At 34.6% G+C, this 22,344-nt stretch overlaps 1 protein-coding gene across 1 annotated transcript in view; it reads left to right on the forward strand.

Moving 5' to 3' along the window:
* Positions 1-21,771, forward strand: part of Rgk3 (Rad, Gem/Kir family member 3) — a 150,426-nt gene extending 128,655 nt beyond the window's left edge. The window contains exons 3-5 of the mRNA XM_076122905.1: positions 13,652-13,737; positions 14,323-14,512; positions 18,469-21,771. Coding sequence (XP_075979020.1) covers positions 13,652-13,737; positions 14,323-14,512; positions 18,469-18,743 — 551 coding nt within the window. The 3' untranslated portion in view covers positions 18,744-21,771. The remainder of the gene's footprint in view (positions 1-13,651; positions 13,738-14,322; positions 14,513-18,468) is intronic.
* Positions 21,772-22,344: the final 573 nt, after the last annotated feature.

The following is a 22,344-nucleotide window of genomic DNA, read 5'->3' on the forward strand; positions in this document are numbered from 1 at the left end:
CATTTTTGTAAATAGTAAGATCAACGTTATCAGAGTAAGCAAAATAAATTTCCTCTTTCGAGAGATAGAGCATTTGACTGAGTGATAGAAGCTGACGAGCAGTAGTGGTAATAAATATATATATTTTATAAGGTGTGAGTGTATGTGTGTGTGTGGAGTGTGTGTAATGAGTGATTTGCTGTGTGTGTGTATTGGTTAGTAAATTAGTGAGATCAGTTTTAAACAAGGGAATAATAAAAAATATAAAGTTACGTACTAGAAGCTTAGGAACTAACCGGTTCGGACTGTGGTGGGGGGCCCAGTATTCGGTCCAGGTCATCAGAGGAGAGGATACGAATTGCTTGCTTGTTCTCATTCTCCTTGATGAAGATTCCACCGTGACGCACCCAGCAGAATCGAAATCCTTTTTTTTGTGAGCGAAGTCTTGCGTCACGAAATAAGTTTCGGTTGGCCTTAGTAAGTCGTTCGTTGACGAATATCTTCTGCGAGGGACCAGGTGTGATGTTATCGGTCGTCACATTCCGTCTCGATCTGGCTGCTTGCACTAGCTCGTCTCTTTTCTGTCGGCGTAGTAGTTTGACGACGATTGGACGCGGTCTTTTAGCTTCAGTTGATCGAAGCTCCGAGACTTTGGGTCGTTTCGGTCCCGCCCGAGCTACTTCATCTACATCGGCTTTGGTTAGCTTTATTCCCATTTTTTGGGACGTCAGCAGGACAATGTGAGTAAGATTTTCATTGTCCTGTTCTGGTATTCCAATAATCTCCAAGTCGTTTTTTATCAATTGCTGTTCCTGATTGGCAACTACCTGTTGGAGGTGGCTAACAGATGCTTTCAGAGTTGCGATCTCGATGTCTTTGGATTGACAGATATTGGAGTATTCAGCGAGACGTTCATCAATCGTTTTGGAAATGTGAGAAGATTGTTCTTTTATCTCTTGTCGAATTTCGGACATTTCCTGTCGTAATTGACGTAGTTCTGATATCAAGGTGGGCACATCAAGGTTGGTTGTAGAGGTCATGTCGTCAGACTTCTGTTTATTGCCTCTTGTGTTGTGAACATTTTGACTACTGATCGTTGTAAATGTATCGTTCAGCGAAACAGCCGGAGAATGCACTGGTGTGATGTTTGAGTTTTTTGGCTTCTGGCAAACACACGACGGACATGTCCACTTATCTTTATGAGCTTGACTGTACTTCTTGAACTGTCCAATAGTTATATTCAAGCAAGGTAAATCATACAACTTGTGACATTTTGAACACTCCATGTAGTTAATGTTGAGAATATTTTTATAACACGCGCTGCAAGTAGTGGCCATATCGACGTCTTCCAAAATATTAATAAAAATATTTATAAAATATTCTTATCGCTTCCCGGAATCGCGGCTCGCGAGCGCTGCAGGTGTCAGGTGTGCAATTTGTCGTAGGTCAGTTACGGGAGGACGCTATGCGCCCGTGGATTAATTTTGAAATGTTTTTGTTTATAACTTTACAATTACTGAATGTTTTTAATCACTGTTTTCACTATTGTAATGCTGGTAACTTTATCTTTCTTTCGGTGTAATGTTCAATATAAACAAACTGGTTTTTCCTTGTTTAAATGAATTAAAACTGCGGAGCAAATAAAAATTTCATTCATCGCGTAGAAGTAATTCAGTTTCAGATCAAAAAAGATTGAAGCATATAGTTTTCGTATTTTCTGTTTAGTTAAAATGCTTCCTTTTTTACAATTTTGCTAAATATCTAGCTAGAAAAACGAAGTCCACTAGTAACGGTGAATATAGGCCAATCATAGAAGCTAGGCCGGTCGATAATAATGTATTGCATGTCGCCGGCAGCGTTTGCTAGATTGACAGCCAAATGCGGCGTTCCTCCTTTGTGTAGCGAGCACTAGGTAATTATGGCCTCTATACTGGAAAACAGCCATCAGACTTGAACATACAAGACAATAGGGAGGTAATTGGCGTGTGCTTTTGAAAGGCTGATGGCGAAACGTGTTTGAATAGACGTTTTTAATGCGAAGGTTTATGAGGATGTATGTTTATTGCGCTTTTAAGAAGAAACTACTGAATAGATTTTGATGAAATTCTGCACAGTTTATAACTTACACAAACGCACTTCAGCAATATTTTAGATACTTTTGAACCTAAGGAACTCCTAGCAGTCAAACTGAGGCCATAGCTAAATTATAATTGTTAGATAGTTAAAACTTCAGGTCTCTTTTATTCAATACCTCATAGGCACGCAAACAATGAAACGATTTCTTCGCATTAAAGTTGTTTTTTACACTGTTTAGTTATCTGTCTTTCTTGTTCTAAGTTTTAAACAGATTGTTATGAGAGTACCTGAAAATGCCTCAAAATTGCAAAAATCTGAAATTTAATAATAAAAAGATATTATTACTAAAGTCGGTTCCAGTACCATCATATCTACGTAACTCGGAGCTTGTTAGCGGTATCAATTGTCGCGTCATTTCCAAATTTGTGCGCTCACGTGGCATCGCCCCGGAAATTGCTCCCCGGACGATATCCCTGCGCTGTTTGGACAAAAGCCATGATATCCGATATTTTCATCGAATGTTCAACGCATTCAACAAATTAACGAGTATCGATCGCTTCCGCTGTAACCTTAATTATGTAAGCCTTTATAAAGCTTATTATTTAAATATTTACTTTTATTTTGTTAACTTGAATCATGCGGCTCTGTCCGCAGCAGTCCTATTTAAGCCGGTGATGGATCGACTTTAGTGAAAAAGTAGTCAAATAGGTTTGGGTAATTTACTATCAGTTGCTGGCGATACAAGTGCAATTAGTTCCAAATTCAAAAAAAAACTGAGCAATTATGTTTGGGTTATTATTTTCTAACTACAAATAATCTTTTCTGACAACATAATAAACCTTTGTCAATCGACTGCGTACCTATCAATCCATACTTAATAATATAAATGCGAAAAAAACTCTGTCTGTCTGTCTGTCTGTTACTCAATCACGCCTAAACTACTGAACCAATTTGCATGAAATTTGGTATGGAGATATTTTGATACCCGAGAAAGGACACAGGCTACTTTTAACCCCGGGAAAATAACGGACTCCCATGGGAAAATTCAGGTGGCGGACGAAGTCGCGGGTTAAATAAAGTTAAGTTTCAAAAGATTTCATTAGTTCCCTTTACAACCACCAAATATAAAGACTACTGGTGAAGAATCCAACACTATCTTCATTATCCATGCTTATCACCAAAGCATAATAGACAGACAGTCTCTCACCTTTACAATATTAGTATAGATGTCTGGATGTATCGTGCTGCAAATATACAGTACTCTTTGGTGAATATATTAACTGTTTTAATAATGATCTGGTCAGGACTTCGGGACAGAATTGGGTCGAACTCAATAATGACTTGATTATTATGTTAATTAAATATATCTGTATGTAAAACCTTTACTGTAAAGGTTTTAATTCGATGATGGGCTAAAATACTGAAAGTTAATCGAGCATACTTCATAGGTTCGGTAATAAATCTAAAAACTTCGTTAGCGTAATCTAAACTTAAAGTGATGATATCGCTTAAAATAAGTTAAGGATTATCTAATGATACAAGGAAATTTGATTAAGATGACTAAGTGAAGACCTTAAATAACTTGGGAAGAGAGTAGGAGCTGATGAATTTCAAATATTTTTATGTAAGGACTAACAACCCGCCATGGCTTCGTTCGGGTTCACATGCATATTATTAACGCTTGGAAACTATCGCTTGTTCATAATAATAAGATGCATAAAATGCTCTTTTTCAATTAAATAGTGATAGAAGGTTCTTTTAATGAGTAAACTGGAAAACACGGAAGATTGAGGTTTTTAACATTATGGTCAATGATTTAAACGTCGTTATGTGGTCTGTGGTCTAGTTGCTAAGCAACCCTAATTGCAGTATCGCGTCAAATTACAATTAGTGATACACTCCGGCCACTATATTAAACCGTAATTATTTCGTATTAATTTGACGGCAAACTTCCCATACGATAAACAGACGAGCAACTCTTGGCTGCTTGAATGTTGCTTCCTACATTAAGGTTTATACAGCTTTTAAATCCTGCCTTGCCTTGTCTCCAGCTGCGACAAATATACTTAATAGTTTTGGAAAAAAGTAACTAATATGCTTTCTGGAAATGTGTACTAAACCTACTTCTATGGCTCCCTATAAATGTTGGTTACACTAATTAGTGGTGTAGCCAACATTTTTATTGTGGTGACAGTTCTTTATTTATTATTATATTGAATGCATATAAACCCGCCTTGATCTCATTGGCGTAAAAGAGCCCAAAGCCAACATATTACTATAATAAACTGCTACTTTACTTCACAATTTCTTATTATACCTTAACTATCTACAGCAACAATAAATCGCCCGTCCACTTAGCCCCCAAACACGTCATTCAGTGCAGAAACTAATTACGTGAGGCTCCGAAGTGCGGCCACACGTTGTAACATCCCGGTATTAAGACGAAATTCACTCAATATTAACACACAGGGAAATTAATTACTTCAGCGGCCTTTTACAGAATATTCCATCCTTGTTTTACATTTATTTTGGGGATAATGAAGCTAATTAATTAAGTGAAATGGTACGTAATTAGCTGCCGATGAATTTGAAGCCACTTTTCTTAATGACCTTTGGGTTAGATCGCGAAGACTTTACGTTTTACAACTGTATTTATCTTTAATTTGATAGTTGCAAGAGACCTAACCGATTGAAAGGAGTTCGAGGAATCATAATGTGCCAAAAGGCACGTCGAAATTAGAAGTAGTTTATAGACTAGAAAAAATAATAATGTAATCGTTTTAGTAATAGTGTAGTCTACGCTCGAGGTATAAGGCTATCATTACAGAGATACATAATATGACGCCTTTTTCCCATAGCGGAAGGCAGAGAGCAAAGAACGCTACTTGATATGATCCTTACAAACTTTCTTTGCTACAACTGCTATTATTGTTATTAAACTAATTTATGTACATTTTTCTTGTATGTTCAAGTTTAAAAATAATACCGTAATTTACCGAGCGTTTTCATTTACAACATGAAGTTTTATAAGGGTCTATATTCTGAACCTGACCGTAAAGCTGTATAACAATCCTAATAATCTGTAATACAATCATGCTGAACTGTACACAAAAATACTGTTAGATCACAAAATCTTTTTATCCTTTTTTACATAGAAAATGTAACAAACAAGCTTACTCTCGGAATTATTAAAATAAATTCTATCAGAATTTACGCACAAACTCGTTCGTGTATATTTGCGGATACTGAGTATATAGGGCATGAATATTTAGGAGCTTTTACGAATAATATTATATTTTCCTATTATGTTGAAAGGTTTACACAAAATTTGCACGATTTTGCTTATAAAAACTACATTGTAGCAAAATGATGATACCCTCCTGGCAAACATTCGGCTACGGCGGCCAGTTTAATTGAAATCAGCCAACTGTACAGGACTTTGTTAATAGTGTCCAAGTGTATGCACAATATACACAGGTACACACACTATCCCTTTACTGTCAGTCTGGTGGGACGGCTAAACCGACACGACCAGTGAGAGGTCAGGCGCAGCACCGACGGCCTTACGTGCTCTCCGAGGGACGGGGGTCTACGACTTCAACTTCCTAACTCCGGGCAATTCTTAACATCAAACTCAGGAAAGACTTTTTGGCCCGACCCGGGATTTGAACCTGAGACCTCATCACTACCGACCGCGCTACAGAGGCAGTAAAAAAGCGAATAACGAAGTAGCAAAATAAATAGGAAAATATATTATGTATTGTTTACTGAGTGAATATTAATTACTTTTCATCTCGGAGATGAGACTCCACGCGAAGGAGCCGCGGGCATTTGATCTGTAATACACGCATCGTTATGATGAGGATAATATACTCGGTTACTTACATACACCAGAGAAATTTGCTTTAAATTATGCTATGTGAAGCCGCATTTTAAACGGGAAACAGAAATTTCCCTGTCTACACTTTTTATCTTATTTATAATGAAGGAAAAGCTTGCGTGTTGTATTTGTTTGGCAAATACAACACGCAAGGTTTTCCGCAATTAAATAAATAGCTTAGAAGATCACAAAAGGAGAAAACTACGACCAGTTTTTAACATTAAACTGAGAAATTTAATTAGAGAGACTAAATTTGATTAAGAAATCTAAGTTATACGGACAAAAATAAAGTTATTTAGGATGATTGTCACTTGATAAAACAAATAAATAAGTAGTTTAAACGTGTTCCGGCTCTATATGATTCATACGTCAATCTACATTAAATTACACAAACGACATCAAAAATCAAATTACACTAAACGGCAACACACGTTTCCTTCAATAATCTCATGAGGACTCCAGTCTAACTAAAGGAATTCAATCAGGACCTCCTGAACCTCCGAGGACCAGAGAGACGTGCCAATTACAAGTGCCTCTAATTATCTACTATTCATGGGTTCAAGCCACTGAACTAGCGAAAGTGCGCTCTGAATAAATCACACACAAGCTTTACTCTTGCTAATTCAATTTGTACAGTCTTCTCCAACTAGGAGTGCAAGTTTTCTGTTTAAAATCTATACTAATATTATAATTATAAAGCTGAAGAGTTTGTTTGTTTGATTGTTTGAACGCGCTAATCTCAGTAACTACTGGTCCCATTTGTAAAATTCTTTCAGTGTTAGATAGCCCTTTTATCGAGGAAGGCTTATAGGCTATGTAACTTCACGCTACAGCCATTAGAAGTGGAGTAGCAACGAAAAATGCTACAAATACGGGAAAAAATTTGACCCATTCTGTCTTATGTGACGCAAGCGAAGTTGCGCGGGTCAGTTAGTGTATTATATAAATTGTTAACTTTGTACCTCCCTGAAGGGTTGATAAGGGGTTTTTTACAGGCAATTTTGTAGAGCAATGTGTCTTGTAATAAAAATGAACGGCTACGGTTTGTTTTGGGTTTTTATTGTGAGTTCATTGCATATTCTAGCTTCGTAAAAAATTCTTATCATTTTGAGTGCGTGTGTGTATGTTATAATTATGGTTTAGAGTATTTTTACAAATACCATTCTATATAGATTAAACAAACAAATTAAAAATACTGTATTTCTTCTAGCAGTTGTATCTATACACACAATAGCGTGTCGGGTCAAGGTAAAAAAATCGGCCAAGTGCGAGTATCTCTGACGGTTTATAACATAAAACCTGGTGACAGACGAAAAGACGGACAGACAGCGGAGGCTTAGTTTAAGTTTAGTTTTTAACGGGTTTCATGTTTATCCTTTCGGTACGAAACCATAAAAATACGTTATCAGCATTAAGCTTTTTCAGAACAGTCATTAAAAGCTTTAACATTTAAAGGTTTACTACTAGTCACGACAACTCGACAAAATTTTAAACATCATCGTTTAAAACGCCGTAACAATAAGTGTCAAACTATGTACCTACTAAAGCCTATGTTAACTATGTTATTATTTACTCTGGCCGCCTTCAAACACCGATTAGCTACCGATTACAACCAACTACACGTCTATCAAAACGCCTACATCACTTTAATAATAGTCAATTACTTTCCTACCTAATTACCCGTTTATTTTGATAATGGGAATTCACCTTTCTTACACAACCTTAGGACCTTAAACTATACACTTTAGCTCTAATCTGACAACTTATTAAAAAGCCTTGTATGCGAGGTTTTCAGCTATCGAATATACTTATATACAAAACTCAGTATAACATCAGTTAACGCAGCATCATCAGCAGATGATAGTGGTCTCTTTGATACAGCAACTCATCTATGGGAAGTCTATGTTCAGCTGTCGATGTCCTGAGGCTGAGATGATGATGATGATGATGATGACCTAAAAACCTCGTGCCAAGGCTCTATACTAAGTTTGTTCGACGATAATCGCGAGTTACATGAATTTTAACTAGATTTGTTTAAATACTAATAGAAGAATATATAAATAGAAGTGTTTCAGAAGACATTTTTCTTTACATACTTCACGTTTTTTAATACACAACCATCTCTAAAATAATATACCAAACACACATAACCAAAACATGAGATGTATAATCACAGCACCTGCGTGGGCAGCCATTGGTCATATCATACACTAAGCCATCACGTTCATTTACGTAAACACAATTTATCAAACGATTATTTATTTACCCGCCCGTTCCATGGCCTCATATTTAGGTGTAAATCACATGACGCAGGCGAGCGTTGGCCCTAATTTAGTAGGTAGGTTCGACAGATATGATTTATAGCAAGCAATTGAGATGTATTACAGATTGTTATCAGTGAATCATAGTCATTACTGTCTGTCATGGTTATTTAGCGGCCCGATGGCTTTTACAAGGACTTTTGGGATATTACCATGCGTTAATTCAGATAAGTATGTATTATATATGTATATGTTCCGCCCACTTCTGTCTACAGTTGCTACGCCAACTCGCACGGTCCTGCGCGAGACTCATCCATTGCAGTTCTATATTTTTTAGGATATCTTTCGACCATTTAGATTATAAAAGTACAACCTTTAATAATATTTTTGCAAATTATGTTCAGGGGCTGGATGAAAAGGTTAAACAAAGAATCAAAGATTTTGTGCGATGCATGGTTCGATAAAATCTCACCATGCTTCAAAATTCCGACATGAAAAAATTATCTGTTCGAATTTCTCCATGGTCAGTTCTACTTTCATTTACTTAGCTCACGAGTTTTATAATAAGATCTTCTTTAGAGTTCTATCAATTATTTGGCTACTTAACAAATACAACAGTTGATGATCACTTAAAAGGCCCGGGACTATGTTCAAAACTAGAAACTGTATTTCATTAGCCAAAAAAACTAAATTACTTTCCGAACAATCTAATATTTAGTCACAACTAAAGTACCATTTCTTCAACCAAAACTAAAAGCCCAAAAACTGAACAATATCACATAATATTAATAAACTAAAACGAAGTCTCCTTCATAACACTACATAGTCACAGTAATGTATCCGAGCGACAGATAACAATTTGAACAACAAAGTACGATGTAATCTGGAAAATTGACATAAACGTAAACAGCGAACATTGAACTAAAGTTGACTCGTACTAGCACTAGTATATCTCATCTTGAGACGTGATACGATGTTGTTAAGATAAAGTGTTCAGCTTATCATATAACCTAGTCTTTGTTCTATAAACGCGAAAGTTTAGGCGATGGTCTTGTCTTTCAGGCAAAAATTACTAAGTGTATCTAGATAAAACTTGATACATAGGTTGATAGTTAGGACTTGACTTTATCAGGGTATTTTTGTTCATTTTAACGAAGTTTTGGAGTTGAAACCGATATTTTATTTAACATAGATTATGCCCATATAAAATAATTTTGAGCAACATGCGAATAAATCAGTATATTATTTTACACAAATCAAATGTCTCTTAAAATAATTTTAAACTGAATTCGTCTCAATATCGTTTTATACCCCCGTGCTAGGAACGTTAACACAAAAAGTCTCTTTCAGACAAACCATTTGTGATTTTTTGATATAAGGGAGGTAGGGGCTTCCTTAAGGTTAAAGTTAAAGCACTTATTTAGCAACTTTCATAAAAATATAACACCTAAATATCGTCGTCAATTTCAAATAGAAAACGCCTATCATTCCATCAAAAAGATCCACACTAAACATAAGTAAATACTTTACCGGATACATTTTATACCACACGCAAAGTTAGCATCCAGTTTTAGTCGGGGCTTAAACTTGAAACCAAGTGTCGTAATAAGCTCTTTGCTTACTCACACAACCCGAGGGCACAATGATACACTTCATTTTACGACATGCATATTTTAAAACGTTACTCTTTGCTGGGAGCATATTCTTGACACTGTTTTATCTAGTCACATCTTCTAATATTACTAGCTGACCCGCGCAACTTCGCTTGCGTCACTGAAGATAATGGGTCAAAATGTTGCCCGTTTTCGTAACATTTTTCGTTGCTACTCCGCCCCTAATGACCGTAGCGTGATGTTATATAGCCTATAGCCTTCCTCGATAAATAGGCTATCTAACACTGAACACTGAACAAACAAACAAACAAACAAACTCTTCAGCTTTATAATATTAGTATAGATAAGTGCGAAAGTTTGTGATTATGTATGGATGTTTGTTACTCTTTCACGCAAATCCGACTAAACCGATTACGATGAAATTTGGTATATAGTATATAGCAGTGGGACATTAATGAGTTATTTTTTTAAATTATTAAAACACTAATTTACTCTTACAGATATAAAATAGCTGAACATCCAGATTAGCACATAGGCTACTTTTATCCCGAAGGTCCCGAGGGATCGGGATTTACACGGGAATAACGAGTTATGGATGGTTTACCACGCGGACGAAGTCGCGGGCGGCCTCTAGTATGATATAACGTTCGTGGTGAAATGGATAATGTTATGACCACTGTGCACAGGTGTTGGGATTCAATTCTCAAAAGAGCATTTGTAATTTACAAATACATGTTTTGGTCTTGTTGTAGATCATTGCTCGCCGTTTAACTATGTGGGTCTGAGTATAGCAACAAGCCGCTTTTTAATAGGCGAAATATAAATTAAAAGTGTAGTCAAGGTGTGCCCTTCGCAGCGGCTTTTCTTTATTCAGTAACACAGTTTAATTCCACTTTTTTATAATTGGTCTGCTATAAGTTGTTAGTCTCTGTTAAATCGCCGCACTAAATGTACTGTCAGCCCAAAAGTTGTCTTTTATAACAGTGAACAATATTACACGTATACTATACGCAAATTCTAGCAGACCCCCGCGATGCCGCTCGCGTTCCCGTTATTTCCAATTCAAAGTTATTTTTCAAGAGCCCTTTTCATACCAAACAGTTCCTCGTTTTTGGGACATGCATTCGAATAGCCAACATGTTTTTGGGTTAAAGCAGCGGTTCTCAACCTTTTCTTAGTCCGGGACCACTTTTATATTATTCTGGTTAGCAAGGACCACTATGTAAGTATACTAAAAATAAAGTGTAATAATCGTCCTGAAATTTTTAAATTTAAAATCATTCGCGAACCATATTTTGTCTTCCACGGACCACTGGTTGGGAACCACTGGGCTAAAGTATACATTTTCTGTTTTGTCAAGATATTCTCAGTGATTGCAAGGAGTTGAATCACGAACTCTATGCATGTTAGAGCACATGACTGTCGTTTCTGCGCTTTATTTTATGTCAGTCTTGTTGAATTGCCGTTATCTCAGGTTATGAGAGAGAATAGAAATTGCACCTGTGTATAGTGGTAATATAAACAAGCTATTTTATCTGTAAGGCAAATTTTTAATACGATTTTCAACTGTAGTATCGACGACCGGCAAGCTATCGAGAAACCTTGTATGAACATTGTTTCAGCGCTTTTAGCGGACGTCGCAGGAACTACTTTTACAATACATTTTAAATGTCAAACTCTCGATACTCGATAGTTCCGACTGCACAGAACTGCGCTGTTGTTGAAAGATTTTTTTACATTCGATTAAAACACTTATTTACCCATACAGATTTAAAATAGATTATTTCAATACAATTATTTGTCACACTTACGTTCTAAATTAAGAAAATTCTTGTTAGAACTTTGAATAAAGAGAATGTTTGTAGAGGTCCGAGTCCCGCCGGATTATCCGGACTTAGGATTTAAGTCCCCCGGGAGTACTTCCACTGATCGCTTCGGTTAGTGGCCGATAAATAAGTTATTATCTTAGCGTTTTCTCTTAGAAACTTATATCAAAATATTATGAGAATATTATACAACTCCTATTAGTTTAAAATCTCTAACCCTTTTAAAATTTATAGACAAGTAGTATGGATGTGAATGAGGCAGAGGAAGTTTGTTAGGATCGTCCCATGTAGCGTTTTTTGGTCTCTGACTACCCCTATGGGCTAAAAGTCAGGATATCTAAATATATATAAAACTCAAAGAAGACTGACTGGCGTAGTAATCTATCAACGCACAGCCCAAACCATTGAACGGATCAGACTTAAACTTGGCATGCAGGTAGATGTTTTAACGTAGGCTAAAAATAATTTAGATCTATTCTACCCCCAAAAGTTTGTATGAAAATTCTGTCCTAGGTCACAAACCACGCGGACGAAGTCGCAGGTAAAAGCTAGTGATGTATCTTTAAAACTTTCAACGTTCAAAATTCTATTCCCACATTCAATTTCCAAGCTTTTATGAACGGTTATTATTTTTATACGTCCCTAACAGCGAATAGCGCTTCCCATATAAAACAAACCAGGTGCATCCAGTTAAAATACACTCACAAACTTCTAACGAAATAATCCGCAAAACGAATTCCAAATTTGTTTTATTTTTAACTAACTGACCCGCGCAACTTCGCTTGCGTCACATAAGAGAGAATGGGTCAAAATTTTCATTTGTAACATTTTTTTACTGGTACTCTGCTCCTATTGGTCGTAGCGTGATGATATATAGCCTATAGCCTTCCTTGATAAATGGGCTATCTAACACTGAAATAATTTTTCAAATCGGAACAGTAGTTCCTGAGATGATCGCGTGTATACAAACAAACTCTTCAGCTTTATAATATTAGTATACATAAAATTTCGAAATACAGCAACCAATATCATCGTAGTATGCGGCACCATCCCACTCGACGATTTCACTAACATAACAAATTCAGTTTCATAGCAAAATCCTTTTGCAATTGCATACTCATCTGTATACAAGGACTATGAATACCTGGAAAGCGACCAGTTTTCACTATGTATATTAGGGTTCCCTTATCCAAAGGGTAAAAACGGAATCCTATCACTAAGCCTCTGTTGTCTGTCCGTCTGTCTGTCCGTCTGTCCGTCTGTCTGTCCTCATATACGCTTTATCTCATAAACCGTAATAGCTAGGAATTGGAAATTTTCACAAATTATGTCTTTTCATTACCGCTATAACAACGAATACTAAAAATATATATTAAAGGAGTCCCCTTATATTAAGCGTGTTTTTTTCGAATTTTCGAACCGTTTGTGCGCAAATCCGACCCGCAGTTAGCCGGTTTTCAATTTGAAAATAAATTGAACATTTACATAAATTGTTCTGAAACATCTGAAATAATACTGTACAAGCTCGGTAATCGAGTTTACTTACATTCGTGAATACAGCTCTGATTTTAAATACAATTTTTACTTTTTTGCATATTCGCTCCTGAAAAAATGGGGTGAGCGAAAAATTCGGTGCAACGTTTAGAATTTGACGCTTAGTTTTTAATTGCTCTATTCTGTTTTGTGGCGTTTCTTTTGTGCTGAACGTTTTGCTCGTCCAAATATGGGCAACAGGAAAAATACCTCAGAGATGTTACAAATTGAATTAGTAATTACTCACTAATAGTTGGTATCTTTAAAATAGATAGATAGCTTTTATTAAGGCTTGGGATAGGCCGGAATACCAGCAAAGACACGGGAGTAATACCGAGATAAGCCAGAGTAGCTTTTATATTAGCCGGGATACCGTATGTAATAAACCGTTGTAGCGACTGAAAACTAAAAGTTATTTTTAATTTTGTTTTAGTTTAATATTTTGGGAAATCAGTTTGTTAAATTATATTTCTTTTATTTCAGATCCTGACGGTACCGACCAGAAAGTATCAATAATGCTGAACGGTGAAGAATCAGAGTTATACTTCGTTAATTGCACTACAACAAAGGTTTGTGTGTTACTAATTACATCCATATTTTTATTAAATTATATTGTACTTGATCATATTTTGATAAGTATTGAATATCGGACATTATTAGACAATTTACACACGGTCATCTGATTCCAAACTAAGTAGAGCTTGTACTGTGGTAACTAAATAACTGACATACTTATATTGATAAATATACAACCAGGCTCAGAACAGATACTCGTGCACATAACAATATTATTTTTCCCGGCTGGTACTCCAACCCACCACTAGCGGCGCTATGTTCATTGCAGCGAGGTGACCACGTTAACCACTACGCAAAACGTGCAGTTTTTCAGAAGTATCACTACGAAATCCATTGATGCAATAGCATAGAAAATAACAGATTTTTTTATCTTTAATCGAAACGGTGAAACTATACAAACCAAATATCAGGATTTAGTTTCAGAACAAAAATTCTCACTCTATTTGAATTCCAGTAGATGCAAAAATAGTTCTTCTCAAGAAAATGAATCATTCTCACTATATTTTGGATCTAGTAGATGCAAAAGCGTTTTGGCTGCAATAAAAATTGTCATATTAAAATAAACATTTCTATCGCAGGAAGAAATCGAGCGAGCAGAGCCTCCGGACGCGTTTGTAGTGATATACTCAGTGGTGGACAAGGCATCGTTTCAAAAGGCTGAGCAAGAGCTCATACGGCTCATGGACTTCGACATGCTCCGCGCACGCCCTGCACTGCTGGTCGGGAATAAGATCGACCTGGCCAGAAGTCGAGCTGTCTCCACACAAGGTGAGGAAGGCAATATTAACCCACTGTCTTTACTTGGAAGTATGTTTTTATGTTGCATTAAAGTAACAAAATTATCGGATAATTATCAAAAAGAAAATAGTCTGACAACCAGTCTTACCGAAGGATATCGCGCTATAACCCAGGTAACTGGGTTGTGGGGGTCCGACAGGCATTCGCTCCATGTAAAACACCGGTATTCGGCTGCATCCGGTGAAACTATAAGCCGACTCCAACATAGTTGGAAGAAAGGTTAGACTGATGATATCAGAAAGAAAAAAGTTATTTAAACGCCGTACGGCATAAAGTCTTCATTAGACTTACATTCTTTTTCAATAAAATTCCAGTATATGAGCAACGTCGTTATCTCCTCCTAGTTTCAAAGGTTGTTAGGTTCACGTCGGCGTCAGTGCAATTACTAAGTAAATGCCAATATCCTGCTCTTATTCTTTGTTCTTTTATCGACACATTCTGTGTAAACTGCTTCCTTTTGTTATTGACACGTTCAATAATTCAACCCTATTTCTTGCTAATAATATAAATTCGTAAGATTTTGATTTTTTTTCACTAAATATGAATACTTACTTAAAATAAATACAATCCCGGCATACCAGGATTATTGGTTTGACTGCGGATGTAAGTATGTGTTTACCCTTTCACACAAAACGAATGAATGGATTTAAATGTAATTTATACAAAGATTTTAGTTTATAACCTAGATTAACAAAAAATACTTTTTACTCCGAAAAATCTTTGCACGCAGAGATGTCACCGGCAAAAGCTGGTCTTGAATAAATGTAGCAAAAGTCTTTTCATCTAACTAACGAAGTGAGCCCTCACAAACATGAATCTAATATAATTTGAAAGAAACAATTTAAGTACTAACTCAACCGAAATAATGTCTTAATTGTGATTAGATTGTTTTGAATACAAATACAGTTGAAGAATAAACAAACTTATTCAAGAGGCTTAGAATTTTGGGACAAACAGAATTTCAAAGTTGTTTAGGTACAAGTTTAGCTGATTAGAAACAATGCAATGTGGCATGAAATTAATTGGAACTAGTAATTTTAATCTGCCTTTCTAATATGTATGTATTTCGAAATGGTCCGCTCGAAGAGATTCATGAACTGGGCAAATTATTGCTTGTAATGAGGTAGGATTATAAGATTTTGGTCGCAAATTACTCGTAGAATTTGACTAATGGCTCGCGATACACTAAACTAACTAACTATTTAAACAGTGTAAAATAAATCGGGAATTTCGACATTTATGTAAATTATTATACTCGTGGCATGTTTCTCCGCTTATAAATAATTGGTTATCTTAACAGGTCAAATTTTCCAGCCGTTCTAATACATTTGCTGTCACTTATCTAGCAGATTTAGCAGACAGGTTATCGACACTTATTCATAGACTGTGAAACTGACCCTAACTATTAGGTAATGTAAATCAAACTTTTCGGCATTTTAACTACTAGATATATTCTTGGTTTCCGTTGCCATGTTTGCTCATGACCATATCAGTTTCACTACTTTTTAATAAGAGAGGTTAACTTATCAGTCATCTTCATACAAATACAGGCATTTTATCTATCGTATAAGTTATCTCACACTTATCCGTAAGCCGAGAGCTAACAGTCTTCTTACAAGTCAATAATACTTACTTCTAAATTACCAGCTAACAAAACAAAAGAACACAATTACGAAAGTCCCAAAACACCAATATTCTCTATTACATTTCCTTCCACGTTTAACTCACACGTAAGCAGACATTTATCCGTGTCCGGTTAACAACGGATTATCCGCACGTAATGACGTCATTTATCCGGACAAATTACTTTCTGATCACTCGAGTAGCTTGTCTTGTACGAACACGTGTTTGTGTTAAGATATTAGTTATTGTTTTGATAACTTTTCTATATTTACGATATTCTCTTATTTTAAAAGTTTGTTTGTGATATTTTTAATAGGTTTATATGAATAAAATAGAAGGCGTAGGGAGAGATGTATTGAAATACATTAATTTCCACAGTTAGAATGCTAGCTTCAAGTAAGATGACGCAAGGCTAAGATATAGCCAAATACCAAGCTCATCAAAAGTTGAAAGAGTAGCAATTTTACCTACTTAAATGTAGTACCCAACCACATTAATTTGCAGAGGCATGTATGAATGATGCACATGGACAAAAAAAAAAAATGTGATTTTGTCATTCGCTAAAGAAACGAGTCCCAATTGAATTGTCATTTCCCGCCTATTTTAATAATTATTGGTCGATCATAATCCCGCTGTATTCTGAAGTTGGTCAACAAAGAAAAAGAGTCACCTGTAATCCTTCTTAAATACTTATTTAAAACAAATAATAAATTGTTAGCCGTGAAGTATTTAAAGCCATTTTGTTTCAACACAAATTGAGAATAGTTTGTAATAATTATAAAATCTCAACTGTTTGTTCAACTAAATATATGTCCTAATATTTTACATTCATTGGAAATACGAGACAAAATGGCGCCTGGCCGGTCTCCAAATCTACAAATAAATCAAGTGCAAGCACTTTACATAAATACACAAGTTTTCAAACATACGCATACGGTTCAAAATCCTTTATTGTCTCAGTAAAAGTAATTACAATTACTGTTACATTACAATAAATATACGCAATAATACAACATGTTTGTATATTCTCCATCTTTGAAACATCTTTAGTGAAATCCTGCTTTTATCAATCAAAACTGTGTATCGAATTTTATCAAAATCTGTTCAGTTATTTTGCCCGCAAGAGTGACAAACATCATACATATTATCGTATTCATAATATTACATACATAAAATCATCCGTAGATCAATAGATGTATGGATGTGAGTGAACGAGGCAAGGAAAGTATAAAAGGATCGTACCAAGTAGCGTTTTTAGGTCTCTGCCGACTCCTATAGAAAAAGACGTGATTTTCTGATGTATTATCTATACTAATCTCAGTAACTACTGGTCCGATTTGAAAAATTCTTTCAGTGTTAGATAGTCTATTTATCGAGGAAGGCTATAGGCTTTATATCATCACGTTACTACCAATAGGAGCAGAGTAGCAATCAAAAATGTTACAAAAACGGGGAAAATTTTGACCCATTCTCTCTTATGTGAAGCAAGCGAAGTTGCGCGGGTCAGCTACTTCATAATATTATTAGTATCTATAACATCACATTCTTGCTATAAAAGAACCACGAACATAAGGTCAAATAACACTTAACTTCATCCACAATATATCTTTATTAAGGACAATTTGGTTCACCTCATTATATCAGTGAGGAAACGTATTGATTTCCCCCGGGCAAGCCAATAAGCCGCCGTAATGCTCCAGTACCTATAGGATTATATTATTATTATATTAATTATAAAATAAGGCCCCACTGTAGTTCGGCTGTTATGATTATGTGCCAGATTATGGCGGGCAGAGGTAATTACGAGACGGTTCGTGTACTGGTATATTGATATTGGCTTTTCCCAACTTCTGTTCTCATAATAACGTTATTGTATACCAATTCTGAAGCAAGGAAACGTAACTTTGATACTGGTTTGCGGATATTCTTTCAGTTACTTCACTTTTTTACTTTATTAATATCTATAAAAACAAATTGGTTTGTGAATGGTATATAAAGTTATTGTCTTAAAGAAATCTTGTAGTATTTTAAACCAGGTTTGAAAATAATAAATATAAGAAAATATTATCTCATAATACTTTGTGGTTATTTTAGCCATAATGTGGTTTGCACGACAGAAATCAGTCTATTTGTAAATCGTATCAAAAGTTATAATCACAAATCATCAATATCTTGTTGCTTAGATTCTTGGAAAGTTAACTCGAAGTTTTTTTCCTCCGTATAACTTGCCAAATTGGAAATTATTTTATTTGACTACATAGTTTTATCTGATACTTAACTAACCATAATTCTTTCTTCAACAGACGGCAAATGCCTAGCATGCACCTACAAAGCGAAATTCATAGAAGTATCAGTCGGCATCAATCACAATGTGGACGAACTTCTAGTCGGGATCCTCAATCAGATCCGGCTAAAACGGCAGCAGTACCAAGAAAGTGGCAGAGAGTCTTCACCGGCCCACTGGTATAAGTCCAGGGGGGTGGTACGAGCCAGCATGAAGGCAAGGCAAATGTTCACCTGGATCTTCGGCAAGGAAGACTCCAAGTTCAAAAACTGTGAGAATTTAAACGTCCTGTGAGTAGAGAATGACGGACCAGTGTTCGTCTAAGACTTGTGACTTGAGTGACACCAGTATTGTGACGTAAGTTAGTGTATCTGTTTGTTTATAAATGTTAAATGTACGCAGGTGGTTATACCCGCTGATGGTTTGTTAATTATTCGTTATTTAGTTGAATGATTTGGATTTCAAATCTCAGCAATTATTCAACAAACTTTAAAGCTAATATCTATATTATATTTTGGAAATATATTCAAGCTGTCATAAACTTTGTATTCAAATCCCCAAAAGCTTATTCAAATTAATTTATAGCTACTGAATAAGTGCTACTCTTATTCATTCAGAATTTCACACCTCGTTAGTCAAATATAACGACCAAAACTTGACTTTTAAACCAAACGTCAGATGACGTAACCACCTGTGTTGCCAACAAAAAAAATATGCCAAATATAAAATTGGTATTCACTAGTCGTTACGTGCCAATTTGAGAGAATTTAATAATATTATTAGATAATTAAGTATATGTTAAAATAACACATGCAAGTGAGGCATCAGTATTTTCCAAAATACTTTTAAATATATCATTAAAATGACGTATCAGCAATATATAAAAATAAGTGATAATTATATATCATGTAGTCATATATTATATTGGACCATGCATACGTATATACTTGTCTATGTAACGAATGTTATATGTATAGATAATAAATTAATACACCAATATCTATTGTAGAAATGTATAATATGGTATTACTGATTACTATATTTGGTTTCTACTAAAAGTCCCTGTTTAAAGGAGCCACACATATATAAGCCTACCTAGTTGTTTTGCCTAGCTTCTACTTTTTGGTATTTCAAAACACAGATTTAAATAAATAAATATTATTGGACAACTCAGACAAGATTATTTGATTCCAAACTAAGCAGAGCTTGTACTATGGTAACCTAATAACTGATAAACATATTTGGCCATAAAATCTAATTTGGCAACAAATTTAAAAAAAAAGCTTCAGAAAATCTTGCTAAGTGATGTTTAAATTGAACGATTGTCTTAATTTACACATACTTTTTGATAAATAATAAGCAGTAACGTAACCTAACACATTTGTACCAATTTTGTTTAAAATTCAAAATGATCCAGGGTCCATTGTATTCCTTCCATCCATGCCAAAAACCTACTCATTTATCGTAAAATACTATTTATAGCACATAACATTAATTGTAAGGAGTAAATAACAACAATATGAAACAAACGATTCCCAAAACATTATTTGCAGAATATTTATTTGAAAAGTTTGCTTATTTTGACTTTGACTATTATATCCACTTTGACCAATTATATAAGGTTAAAGCAGATAATATAATTAATCTATCACTTACACTTAATATTAAAATCTATATGAAGTGATAATATGAAGAATTAACAAAAACAATGCACAAACCTACCCGTTTATATATATATATATACGACCAATAAATAATAAACATTAAAAAGAATTTCAAATAGCCACTACAATAAAATTTTAATTTATCAAAAACTTTTCCAAATTAGTTACTGTTCACTTTTCAGCAACACACCGTAACAAGTTTATGTTTTTTATATTTCCCGTATCCCAAAAAAGCGAAATTTTGAAATAATAATATTCAAAAGCAATTAAAATTACTCCATAAATATATACTTTGTTTGTCTATATAATTGTAATCTTAATTTAAGAGGATGTTACCTAAAATCTTTTTATAAATGTAATTTATAGAAATGTATATAATCAATGCGAATGCACTTAAGGATTTGATGTTGTATTGATTATGATAAGTATAATAAGTGATACATTTATACACGTTCAATGTAATGTAAGTCTTGTACTCAAATTAACTGATTGTAATACTAAACCACTTGGACAAAGTGATTAGAGATAGCGATATTTATTTCAATCAGTGACTAAATTATACGGAACAAAATGTGATCACCTCGGAACGGGGGGAGACCCCGCTTAGAATCAGTTAGCAAAAATATTTCTACCAAACAGTACAACATATTATGATTTACCGTTTCAGGATACTAAATTACAGCAATTTTACTTTCAGAATGAGTTTCAGTTTCAGTACGTAATAGTTTTTTACAAAGTTATATATGTTACTTTCTTACTGTCATACAATTCTATAATCACTTTGTCCAAATAGCGAATAATGTCCGCGAAACTTAAACTCCTAAATAACAATATGTTAAGTGTCCCAAATTCACGACGACTGATCGACACCAAAGATGTTATATTATGTACTCCTGTAACTTCTGTCTATGTATTTTGAATTACGATTCAAAACAGTGCCTTTTTATTGTTAAAATGTATTGTAATACCTGTGCTATTTTATTGATAATTTGTGAAAATATTTATGTAACCTACCCTAGTTGTCGTAATAATATACTTTCCCATTGTTAGTTATTACTTATATATTTATAATGTTACCCTATTTAACATCTCGTGCAAAATGTTCAGAGCGAAAATACTTAGTAGCTCTGTGCGTCTATTGCCCGGGTAATGTGGTTATTTACCAGTTTTTGCTTGGGTAATGTCAACTTTTGCACGTGTGACGAACTTTGGTCGTTACCAAATCAGGTTTAATATAATTGTGGATAGTGGAATTAATTTTGTAAATAGAATATTGTTAGTATTATTATATGCATTTTGCAAAATGTATGAGCTTTCAATTGTATTAGTGGGCCTAGGCAAAGCAGTGTATGGAGTGGTGAATTATTTAGATTATATCATTTATATGCCGGGTTTTTTTTGGTAATACCTTTGTTTCTTTAAAGTTATTACTTATTTTAATAGTACACACAAAACTCCAATCCTGTTTATTTCTGAATAAACCATATTTTACGTACATAACTTGCGTATAAATTATAATTATCTACTTTGCCCGAATAATTTACCACTCCATCACGCCAAAGTGTGTGTAGGCCTTTAAGAATATTATCATTATTGTAACATACTGTAGCTAGTGTTTATTGTAAATAAAATGATTGACAATAAATTTGATTACTTTATGTGGTTATACATAATTTCCTTGAGCATAATTTTAATGTAGTTATCTCTTCCCAACAATATCACTCTCGAGAAAATTATTTCTTCTTGAAAATTCTGCAGGTAAGTTATTATGTAAAGAGGTAGGATAAACTCGCTGAATTTCAGGTAAACTGTAAAAAGACTAAAATATATTTCAGGATACATTTGAATATGCAATTTTGAAAAAGCCGAAGAAGGGCATCCATCTGAAATACATGAGATATTTATATATCGATGCATGCGTGTATGTATTTGTATGTGCCTTTTAAAATTTACAAATCCATTTACAAAAGCAGTAATTATTCCAAGGTTATCTTCCCGGTTTTCAGTTACTACTTTCAACTACAAATTCTGAAATGTTTAAATCTTTGTTTACATTTCATTTCCTTCTCAATGTAACCTATTTTCGAAATAACGACGCTTCATCAACCTGTACGACATAATCAATTTAACCCTTCAAACGCGAGAGGTGTTGCAAACAACAAAAATCAATACTCCATCCCATTATAAATCTAATTGTGGCAACATCACACGTTAAATTTCACTTAAAACAT

This window comes from Anticarsia gemmatalis, chromosome 14, assembly GCF_050436995.1.
Source record: "Anticarsia gemmatalis isolate Benzon Research Colony breed Stoneville strain chromosome 14, ilAntGemm2 primary, whole genome shotgun sequence".
NCBI lineage: Eukaryota > Metazoa > Arthropoda > Insecta > Lepidoptera > Erebidae > Anticarsia > Anticarsia gemmatalis.